The sequence below is a fragment of the Phocoena sinus genome, chromosome 13 (genome assembly GCF_008692025.1).
Source record: "Phocoena sinus isolate mPhoSin1 chromosome 13, mPhoSin1.pri, whole genome shotgun sequence".
In the NCBI taxonomy this organism is placed as follows: domain Eukaryota; kingdom Metazoa; phylum Chordata; class Mammalia; order Artiodactyla; family Phocoenidae; genus Phocoena; species Phocoena sinus.
The window spans coordinates 76,859,757-76,871,933 of NC_045775.1; the positions used below are offsets into that span (position 1 = coordinate 76,859,757).

General features: G+C 47.6%; 1 protein-coding gene across 5 annotated transcripts in view; it reads right to left on the reverse strand.

The window, feature by feature from the left end:
* Window positions 1–12,177, reverse strand: part of REEP1 (receptor accessory protein 1) — a 126,493-nt gene that overhangs the window by 67,116 nt on the left and 47,200 nt on the right. For all 5 annotated transcript variants that reach the window (XM_032652760.1, XM_032652759.1, XM_032652763.1 and 2 more), the window contains exon 2: window positions 5,855–5,927. In XM_032652760.1, coding sequence (XP_032508651.1) covers window positions 5,855–5,927 — 73 coding nt within the window. The remainder of the gene's footprint in view (window positions 1–5,854; window positions 5,928–12,177) is intronic.

Here is a 12,177-nt window from a genome sequence, read left to right on the forward strand (position 1 = left end):
AATAGATAATAAAAGGACTCGTGGGCTTTCATGGGTTGACTGATCCTGCCTATCAAGGGGAACTAGAGTTGCTACTACACAGTGTGGCAGGAAGGAGGGTGGATGGAATTTAAGGGTCCTCTAGGGGATCCCCTAGTATTGTCTTATTCAGAGGTAAAGTCAATGGATCACTACTACAACCCTACAGAGGTAAGACTACTAAGGTCTCAGATTCCTCAGGAATGAAGATTTAGGCCACACACTTGGAGAAGAAACCACACTGAAGGCACAGGGGAGCACTGACTGGATGGTGGAAGAGGGAAGTAATAGGAAAAGTTGTGAAAGACTTCGGAATGGGTGTCCTGTGGAATGCTAGGTGCTGTCCACATCAGCCTTCCGAGTTATCTTAATTCTGCAGGTGTCTTGTTTTACAATGTCTTTGAGCTATTTTGCAACTTTGTAAGTTACAGAAAGCTGATTACAACGCAAATAATTTAGTCTATAGATGTGCCAAAGAATTTTGTCCAATGGAGGTACAACTGGGTCCAATGGCCCTACTTCCCAAGAAATCAGTTGAATATCTATGAACAAATTCATTTAGTAATTCCTCAATGCTTATATATATATATGTTCTTTGGAGTCTCCTTTGAACTGTTTTTTAACACCTTACTGGTTCCCTCATTACTTAAGGAGTTAAGTAAAATTTTCAACATGTGGTAATTTTATATTTGTACAAGAATCATTATTTTACCCTTTTAAAAATCATCTTTTAACAAAAGACATAAATACCAACTATGAACTCATGACCACTTGCCTAAATAAGGACTGTGCCTTCTATCCATTTTCTTCCTTTCTGTGTTATGTATAGATTGAAATATTTTAACTAATTTTATTTTTATTTATTCTCCTTCTCCCCCTAATATAGTATATACGGTGTATCAGTGATGGTTCACTTGACAATTTAATTTTTAGAGGATTGAATATTAAGGTTAGATCCTGTCAGAGCCGGAGGATACTGGATCTGGAGCTGGACTCAGATGAAGAATTGGATTTAGCAAGCATCAATAAATGAGTGGTAGAGAATTCTTGTTGGAAGTTTTTTTTCTTTTTCTTTTTGGCTGAGTTGGGTCTTCGTTGCTGTGCACGTGCTTTCTCTAGTTGCGGCAAGCGGGGGCTACTCTTTTTTTTTTTTTTTTTTTTCCGGTACGCGGGCCTCTCACTGCTGTGGCCTCTCCCGTTGCAGAGCACAGGCTCCGGACACGCAGGCTCAGCGGCCATGGCTCACAGGCCCAGCCGCTCCGCGGCATGTGGGATCCTCCCGGACCGGGGCATGAACCCCTGTCCCCTACATCGGCAGGCGGACTCTCAACCGCTGCGCCACCAGGGAAGCCCGGGGGGGGGGTCTACTCTTCATTGCGGTGCGCGGGCTTCTCATTGCGGAGGCTTCTCTTGTTGCGGAGCATGGGCTCTAGGCGCGTGGGCTTCAGCAGTTGTGGCTCGCGGGCTCTAGAGCGCAGGCTCAGTAGCTGTGGCACACGGGCTTAGTTGCTCCGCGGCATGTGGGATCTTCCCGGACCAGGGCTCGAACCCGTGTCCCCTGCGTTGGCAGGCGGATTCTTAACCACTGTGCCACCAGGGAAGTCCCTGGAAGGTTTCTTTAAAAGCCAAAACCTGGGTAAAAAAGTGGATGTGGATGTTATGCAGCCCAAGAAGTAACTGTAATTTAGATCATTATACTATATATTTTCATGTATATAATATACAGGCATACCTCGTTTTACTGTGCTTTTTTTAATGCACTTTGCAGATATTGTGGTTTTTTGGGTTTTTTTTTCTTTACAAACTGAAGGTTTGTGGTTAAGCAAGTCTATTGGTGCCATTTTCCCAAAAGCATTACCTTTTAATAAAGGTGTGTATAGCGTTTTTTTAGACATAATGCTACTGCACACTTAACAGACTACAGCATAATGTAAAAATCAACTTTTATATGCAGTAGGAAACCAAAGTTTGTGTGACTCACTTTTTGGTGATATTCATTTTATTGTTGTGGTCTGAAACCAAACGTGCAGTATCTCTGAAGGGGGCTGTGTGTGCATGTGTGTGCGCACGCGTGTGTGCGCGCGCGTGTGTATGTATTTTTGTTAAACTACCAGCATCCAAAGCCTTCTCATTTGGAGGGTGTCTCCCAGCATGCAGGTCTTTATGGGAGGCAAGGCCTGTTATCCAGGCTTGGAAAAATCAAATGCCCCTATCCAGGGTTTTGAATCTTCATGAAATGTTCCAAAGCCATGGGCAGCTGGCAGACAGTTCCATGGTGGTGACCTGGGCAGCAGCTTCCTAACCAGACCCTTCCTGAGGTATAAGCTTGGCTGTCACCCAGCCTTCTCAGATCTTCCCCAATTTCTGAATATCTTTCCCCCGGCTTCTAGTTAATCCTACAAATTCCCATAAATTCCTTTCTGTTTAAGTTTTTGTCTCAAATCTTTGACTACTGCAGTGAGTTTGGAAAGACATAAAAAGCTATGAACATCAAGAGCGGTGTTTCTCAAATTGAGGATCTTGTTAAAAATGCCAATTTTTATTCAGGAGGTCTGGGTAGGCCTTGAAACTCTGCATTTCTAACTAGCTCCCGGGTGATGTTGATAATGCCGGTCCACAGACCACACTTTGGGTGTTGAGAACAACAGCACTGAACGTGGGCCTTCCCTGGTAGTCCAGTGGTAAAGAATCTGCCTTCCAAAGCAGGGGATGCGGGTTCGATCCCTGGTCAAGAGAGCTAAGATCCCACATGCTGAAGGGCAACTAAGCCTGTGCGCCACAAGTACTGAGCCCGCACGCCTCAACTAGAGAGCCCATGTGCCACCAACTACAGAGCCCATGTGCTCTGGAGTCCTCGCACCACAACTAGAGAGAAGCCCGCCCACCGCAACAAAAAATCCCACGTGCCACAACTAAGACCCAACACGGCCAAAAAAATAAAGAAAATAATAAATTTTTTTTTATAAAAAAGAAGCACTGAATGCTTGTAGAGAAGTGGCTGGAAAGTAGAGAGAGAAAGATCAAGAAGGTTCAACGCTGTCTAATGGAGTTTGGACTTCATCCTGCAAGTAATAAGCAGCCATGAAAGGATCCAGGGGGAGTAAAATGAATAGATTTCCATTTTTCAAAGGCTTGTCGAAGTGATGTAGACAACAGAGCATGAGATGAGGGACAGGAGGTGGAGAAACCAGTTAGCGGTATGGCAGGCAGAATAACAACCCCTGCCCCCAAAACGTCCTCACCCTAATCCCCAGAACCTGTGAGTATATTACATTATAAGACAAATGGGACTTTGCAGTTATTAAGTTAAGGACTTTCAGATGGGAAGATTATCCCGGCTTATCCAGGCAGACCCAATGTATTCACATGATCCTTACAAGTGGAGAACTTTTCCTGGCTGCGGTCAGAAGGAGACAGGATTACGGAAGAACGGTGGGAGACGCAATGCTGCTGGTTCTGAAGATGGAGAAGGAGGCTCGGGCCGAGGAATGCAGGTGGCCTCCAGGAACTGGAAAAGGCGAGGAAATGGACTCTCCCCTACAGCCTCCAAAAGGAGGCTTGATTCCAATTCAGTGAGACCCATCCAACCTCTGACCTCCAGAACTGTGAGATAATACATTTGTGGGGTTTTTTTTTTTTGTTTTTTTTTTTTGGCTGCATCGTGCAGCTTGTGGGATCTTAGATCCCCGACCAGGGATTGAACCTGTGCCTCCTGCAGTGGAAGCCTGGAGTTCTAACCACTGGACCACCAGGGAAGTCCCGCATTTGTGTTCTTTTAAGCCACTAAATTCATGGTAATTTGTTACCGTGGCAATAAAAAAATCGAATACAGGAGGCCACTGTGACATTCCAGGGAACGACGATGACAGCCTCATTGAAGAGAGAGGCAGCACAGAAGGAGAGACCTGGTTTGAAAGATTTTAAGGAGGATACAGAGGAAGGGTCATCGTCACCACCTGGGCATCTGGGTGGGGATGGGTGGTGAGGAAAGGACAGGAGTTAAAGGGAAGTTTCCAGGTTTTTCTCTCGGACAAATGGGTCTGTTGGTCAAAAGGAGGGAAAGAAGTGAGTGCAAATGCGTGTGGGAGAAAGCACGTGAGCATGCATGCGAGTGTGTGAGTTGAGCGCATGTGAAAAAGTGCAGGGAAAGGAGGCAGGTCTCCCGTAATACCACTGGGTGCCTTGCTTCCAGTTCCATTTTTACTGAGAAACTGTCTAATCTTAGCTCTCAAGCTCTCCCTCCTGGGAAAAGCACGTGCTCACCGCCAACACAAACAGCTGCTCTGCTCCTCAGTTATATTTTTCAGTTTAAATTAATGACTGCCGTTCTAGGCATAAACCAGGCTCCTGTTGAATTTTGATAGAGCAAAACAATTCACCAGGGTTTGCTGTCTCCCGGATGAGCGGACGGCGTTGCGTTTCTACTCCTGCAAATCCGAGGATCAGACCTTGAACTGCGGTGACCCCTGCTTTGCTTCCTTTCCTGGCACAGCATCCCCCCTCCCCAGGCTGGAAGCAGTCGGGGAAAGGGACGCCTGGAGGAGGCTGCCCAATGCTTTCCCCTGGGCCGAGTCCATTAGGAGTCATGAGGTTCTGCGCTTGCAACTTAACAGCTATTTATAGTTCACACTCTGAGATGCGCTCACAGACACATACTGGGGACCCAGCCTCCACAGGAGAACACGCCCCGTCTGGATCCTCTGGATCCCCTGCTTCATAGCAAATGCAAGCCGGGCAAGCAGTTCTAGGAAACTCAGAGAGTGGGTGTAGGCAGCTCTGGTTGAGCTGATCTGGAGGTGGCTGGTTTCATCCTAAGGACATCCTGGGAAAGCTGAGAACTTGCAAACCTGCTTTGAATGATGTCTTTGCCTGTGCCTAACTTGCCAAGTGACCTCCTCTGAGTAAAAGCGGAGCAAAGACCCTTTGTCCCTCACGACACTAGGCGCTAGGATTGTTGATATCCACCCACTGCTCAGATGAGGAAACCGAGGCTCTTGGAAGTTAAGATTCTTGTCAAGCATGGTGCCAATCAGACGTCAGAGCCAGAACTTGACTTCAGTCTCTTGATGATAAAATCTATATCTTTTGTACTTCGACCTGGGATACTGTCCCCCCTGGGGAGGGACACTCCTCCCTCCCCAGCCACCCCCCACAGGTCTTCATCAATCAAGGTGTGGTCTCATGGTTCTCCTGCCCAGAGGTGCCCAGCACATATAGGGCTGTGACTGGGGCACCCAAATCACCCAACAGTAATACAATCCTCCAACCAGTAAGTACTCCTAATCCCCTGCCCGTGTGTTCAGCCCTCTGCGAGGTGCAGTGGGAAACAGTCATAGGACGATGGTAACTCCTGCCCTCTAAAAGCTTATAAAGCAACAGGGCTTAAACAGTGGGGTGTTCAAATCACAGAACCGGCATGGGGATCAGAATTGCTAGGCAGGGTCTGCTGGACTTTAGGACCTGTGCTCCTGCCTCCAATGCCAGACTGTCTCCCAATAACGCTGTTTTCCAGTCCAGACAAGGAAACTGAGGCTCAGAGAGGTGAAGTCACTCTTCCAAGGCCATAGAGCGGCCTGTGGCCACTGGGGGCCTCCAATTCCAGGTGCCATTTCCTCTTGCCAAGCCTCCCCACTGTGCTCACTTCCACACTCTAGCTCTAAAGAGGAGGTCTAGCCGGGAGAGGACGCCTGGGTCACACCCAGCAGGTCGCCGTACTGCCCTGCTTCCCAGTACCCACCAAAGAGGGCATCTGCGCCCCGCCCCTGCACTTCACGCCCAGCTTCCCCCATCTAACCCCATCACCACCACCACCCCGCCCCCAAAAAGTGCTACTTACATATTCTTTAATGTCCTTCGATTTCACAGCCTTGTAGGAAGAATATGCAGGGTAAAGGGTGCCAAATATTAGCCTGGAGGGGAGAGAGAGGGGGAAAAAAGAGAAATGTGATTTTCATTCATCCTATTTGATGGAAAATGTCATGTTCGATGCAAGAAGCATCCTCCAAACTACAGAAAATGCTGCTGTGAGACTTGATTAATTTTTCTGAATGCCCTGAAGGTTTTCTGCTCATGGCTGGGACGTGTTTAGGAACCTCTACGTCCTGTTACAGATCCACACCGACCTCCTTCAATCTGTCATTTGGCAACACAACAGGGTGGTTTGAGGTCATGAAGCCAAAAATGGGGCCATCCTCTGGAAAGGCCGAAATTATATCTGGGGAACAAGATAAGACAGCTAAGGGGACAAACGAGTAGTCTGAAAGGAAACAAGAAATTTAAGAAAGAGAGGGATGGCCACAGCGCCAAAGACACAGGCAGCTTGGGGAAGCCCACTGGATTCCGTCACAAGCCAGCTCAGAGAGGGGGGTCTCCCCAACACCCCCGTGCTGTCCCGCCCCCTAGGCAGTATTCTCAGATACCAGGGAGAATCTTCCTTCCTCTGTGAGCCTTTCCTGACCTCAGCACCCCCTGAAGATTAGGTTCCTCTCCCGTTCGTTACTGCCACTCCCTAGATAGTCCCCTTTCTTAGCCCTTATCCACACCACGTGCAATGGTTTATTCAATGTCTGTCTCTCCCACAAGCCTTTTAAGTTCCACAAAGTCGAGGATGGTGTCTATCTCGCTCATGGAACCACACCCCCTGGGCCTGGTAAGTGCTCAGGAAATATATGTTCATTCTGGGAAGTCTCAGAGAGTGGTGAAGCAAAGGCCAGAGCCACCCAGGGGACACTCGTGACCTTGGGACTGAGGTCTCAGCAGCAGGGGGATGCCAGACAGCACCGGTCTGATTCAGTAGAGCCTCGGGCACACCACCACAGGCTCCAGAGAAATAAACACACCGTCCTTTGGCACAGATGCCCTGCTTATTAGCCACATCTGCCAGGGTGGTGTCCAGCCCCTGCCCTGGGGCAGCGTGTGAGCAGAAGAGACAGGTGGAAAATGCATCTCGACCCAATGGCCCACAGATCTGCTCCTCTGTGAACCCCGATGGCCAAAAACACCTCCTGAGTGGTCACAGAGGTGGGAAGCACAGGCACCCAGACGAGGGAGGCCAGTACTCCGTCCGTCCGCTGGACTCGCGTGTGAAGTGGCTGCCAGCATCCCCCCGACCTGGTTCCCTTTGGACAGCACAGGGACAGCAAGACGAATTTGCTTTCCAGTCTCTAAAAGCTCTGAAACACTGACATGTAAGGGAGCAGACTCAGTATTTCACTGCCCAGGGGAGGGAGAATGGGATGAAAACGGCCAGTTCTTCTAAATCCATTTTGGAGAAAAGAAGTAACAAATGAAGCAGGCCCAAGCCAAAGGGGCTTGGGACTTATGTCCATTCAGACTGAGTGCCCCTGACAAGGCCCTTCTCCTTCCTGGCCTCCCAGACCCTCCTCCCTCAGCTCCGGACCCTAAGGCCAGCAGCTGTCCCCCGGTGAGCTGGGCTCACAAGCTCACATCTGTGACTTCCTGCTGTCTCTCCCTCTTCTGCCTGAATTTTAGTGCATGATCTTCGCATAACCCTTTTATTCCCACCGATAAAGTCTCACTAATCCTTTAAGACCCACCTCAAAAGAGCCACTTCTGTGCGTCTTTGATCACTTGTCCCTCAGAATTTTACTGACACTTGTTACGTCTATTACAGTCCTTATGTAGTAGTTGTAATTTTTAAAAAAATTAAAAATAATGATATTAATATCACTGAGCACTCACTAATGCCAGGCACTGCTCTACAGTCTGTATATTCTCTCAACACCCATACGGGATAAGAATTCTTACTACTCCATTTTACAGACTAGGTACTAGGACACTGAGGCCCAAAGAGACACAACAGCCAGGAGCCGAGCTGGGATGTGACCTGGGTAGCCTGACGACAGGCTTACTGTCTTCTCCCAGGGCTGCCTGCGCTGGCTGAGCCAGACCATCTAGGCCTGGGTGATCAGTGGGGGCCCTAGCACCTCACACAGCCCTTGCCCAAGTGGGTGCCGGACACGTGTCTGACGGGTGAATAAATGTCAAACGATTGCAATCTCTCTCCAAGGAACCAGCCCACCTGAGAGATTCACATGACTCTCTCTACAAGCTCAAGAGGAAAGCTGGTAAAATTCTTAGAAAGATCTAATGCTGCTTAAGAGCTCAAGGTCGGCTCAAGAGTGGGAAGGGAAGGCTTGAGTGCCATTCTCTAGAGGGAAGACGGGGCTCTGTGCTAACACACTCCTCCCAGCTTTCTGTGAACGGAGCCTTGCCTGGCACCTCAGAGCCGCTGGGAAGGGAAGGCTTGAGTGCCATTCTCTGGAGGGAAGACGGGGCTCTGTGCTAACACACTCCTCCCAGCTTTCTGTGAACGGAGCCTTGCCTGGCACCTCAGAGCCGCAGAGCTCTGCACCCACCCTCCCTCTGCCCACTGCCATTTACTGCTACCCAGAAGGCCCCTCCCCAACTTACTGCCTCCATCTATCTGCCTGCTGCATTCCTCCTATCTGTGCCCTAATTCCTCCTACTGCTCCAAATTAGGGGCCTTCAGCCAGGTTGCCTCTCCCATCTCCTCCACAGCTGCAGTGGAGGGACCATGAGCCTCATGTGAATTCTAGCCTCTAAGGCAGTGGTTCCCAACTGGGGGTGATTTAGCTGCCTGGGGGACATCTGGGCAATGTCTGGAAACTGGTTGTCACAGCTGAGAGAAAGCTATTGGTATCTAGTGGGTGGAGGCCAGGGATGCTGCTAAACACGCTACAACATACAGGACAGCCCCAGTAAAGCATGATTTAGTCCACAGCATCAGAAGTGCTGAGGCGGAGAAATCCTGGTCTAGTGTGATGTTTCCCGGTCCTTGGGTCCTGGACCCTTCACCCAACCATCATGGGCAATCTGTCCCAAGAGTTTTTTTTTGTTTTTTTTTTTAAATCTGGGGAATTTATTTTTTATACAATCAATTCACTTTTAGTTGTTTTTGTTTTTGGCGGTACGCGGGCACTGTTGTGGCCTCTCCCGTTGCGGAGCACAGGCTCGGGACGCGCAGGCTCAGTGGCCATGGCTCACGGGCCCAGCTGCTCCGCGGCACTGGGGATCCTCGCGGACCGGGGCACGAACCCGCGCCCCCTGCATCGGCAGGCGGACTCCCAGCCACTGCGCCACCAGGGAAGCCCAAACTACTTATCAACTTCTGACCAAGGAACAGAGAATTATTGCTCACAGGAATTAACGGTTAACTGTGGCACCAGTTATCGTCACCAAGAAGGACCGCCCACCACTTCGCGGAGCCTGGAGTGACTGCAGGGGAGCAACTGTTGGCCTAGGGCTCAGCTACGAGCTGTGGCACCGCTGTTACCAACCAGGGCCAAGGCTTTTGTAAACCATGAAACGACAGTATCTTCCACAGTCTTCTGAGGCGTCTTAGTGTCAGGCCAACAATTCCCAACGCCAAGTTATCTTGAAAATTTAACAAAATCAATACTAGCAATATTTTTTTTCCTGAAATTAATTTTCAAATGAAAACAGCAGGCCTATTTGTACAGTTGTCCATGTTATGATATAACAAATTGAATTTAAGAAGTGGTACACATAAGAGCAGAAAGCAAGATCTACCCCAGCTTGGAGAGGTCTCTGTAGTGTAGTGAATAGGGTATGGGGCTTCGAGGTTGTCTGACAGACTGAATTCAAATTACGGCTCATGCTATGGCAACATGGTGATCTGGCATAGGTTTTAAGCTCTCTCAGTCTCAATCTCAATTTCTTTATGTGTAAAAAGGGGAAAAACAATAACTATATCATGGTTTGCTGTATGGATTAAATGAGCCTGAAGAAAAAAAAAGAAAAAAAAGAAATGGTACACCACAAAGGGGCTTTCAGGATACTGAATTTCTTGACCTGGATGGTAGTTATGCAGAGTTTTGCTTTATAATCACAAATGTATATTAAACTGTACACAGGGCTTCCCTGGTGGCACAGTGGTTGAGAGTCCGCCTGCCGATGCAGGGGACATGGGTTCGTGCCCCGGTCCGGGAAGATCCCACATGCCACGGAGCGGCTGGGCCCGTGAGCCATGGCCGCTGAGCCCGCGCATCCGGAGCCTGTGCTCCGCAACGGGGGAGGCCACAACAGTGAGAGGCCCGCGTACCGCAAAAAAACAAAACAGAACTGTACACATATGTTCTATGTACTTTTCTGTATGTACGTGTTATATATAATTTTTATTAAGTAAAGTGCCATATTAAAAAAAAGAATTTTCTAACAAATGCTGGAGAGGGTGTGGAGAAAAGGGAACCCTCCTACACTGTTGGTGGGAATGTAAATTGGTACAGCCACTATGGAGAACAGTATAGAGGTTCCTCAAAAAACTAAAAATAGAGTGGCAATATGATCCAGCAATCCCACTCCTATGCATATATCCGGACAAAACTATAATTCGAAAAGTTACACGCACCCCTATGTTCATAGCAGCACTATTTACAATAGCCAACACATGGAAGCAACCTAAATGTCCATTGACAGATGAATGGATAAAGAAGATGTGGTACATATGTACAATGGAATACTACTCAGCCATAAGAAAGAATGAAATAATGCCATTTGCAGCAACATGGATGGACCTAAAGATTACCATACTAAGTGAAGTAAGTCCGAAAAAGAAAAACAAATACCATATGATATCACTTGTACGTGGAATCTAAAATATGACACAAATGAACTTATTTACAAAACAGAAATGACTCACAGTCATAGAGAACAGACTTGTGGTTGCCAAGGGGGAGAGGAGGAAGGGGAGGGATGGACTGGGAGCTTAGGATTAGTAGATGCAAACTATTATAATATATATAGAATGGATAAACAACAAGGTCCTACTGCACAGCACAGGGCACTATATTCAATATCCTGGGATAAACCATAATGGAAAAGAATATGAAAAAGTATATATATATATAATACACATATAATATATATATATATGTATGTATCTGAGTCACTTTGCTGTTCACCAGAAACTAACACAACATTGTAAATCAACTATACTTCAATAAAAAAATATTAAAAAAATGAATTTTCACTAAAGGTCTTCCAAGTCATGAAGGTACATTGTTTCCTCTGAACATTAAAAGGTATTAAAATTTACACTGATTACATTTTGTGCTTTTTGTTCTTAATAACATAAAAATATAGAATTTCTTTCTTTTTTTTTTTGCAGATGGTAAGGCAGACTTTATCATCGACATAAGTATAGGGATCACTGTAAAGGGATTTTACAGGGGGGCGGGGGGAGAAAGACCAGGCTCAACTCCAAATACAGCATGGGCGAGTGGGAATTTATAGCCAAGGAGCACGTGTGGTGGGGGTCAGTGGATGGAAAATTATTAAGAGGAAACATCAGGGATGAGGGGTATTCTGGCTAAACCAATCTAACAGATTCTTGCTGAAGACAAGTCGGGGTGATCAGACATCACTGGGCGGGGAAGCGGGCTGGAGGACCTGATCAGACATCTTGGGTGATCAGATATGGGGGCAGGGGGGAGGTTCTTGCTAAAACCAGATTTTACAACAAACTACGCGGGTGGACCTAGGAGACGGTTCAGGAACCTGACGAAAAGTTTGGTCAAGCAGAGAATTTTTGTCAGTCTCCCTTCTTGTTCAAGGAAAGAAAAGACGTTCTTCTTTCCTCTGAATAATACAAGTCCATTTCCTCACTCAGTTGTCTTTTGTTCATTACAGACCGGCTGAATCCTCTACTTGGTAGTAGGGGATATTTGCTGGGTGGTGCTAGCAGTCAGGCACTTAATGAGGGGAGTTGTTATTCCTTTCCAAGTGAATAATATGGTCTTTTCTTTCAGCTTGAATGACATGATACCTGCTCTAAGTAGGGCCTAGGGGCTTCCCTTCATTCTCTAGTTAATCCCCAAGGAGTTACAATTTCATAAGAGAGATGGGAGGTCTGTTGAAAGCCTGACCGAGCCCCACCTAGGGCTGGGCTCACCAAACCCAAGAACAGCAGCCACTGGAAGTGGAGGGTCCCAGAGGGTGAGCCCGCACCCGATTCCATCTCAGCCGAGTCTACAGGTTCCCCTTAACACCCGGTCGCCCCTGCCTCTGCCAGCTCCACCATTTCCGCTGGCAGCGATACACGCTCAGCATTGACGCAAAAAATATACAATTTCTAATTACTGTCCTCTGTAGGTTTTT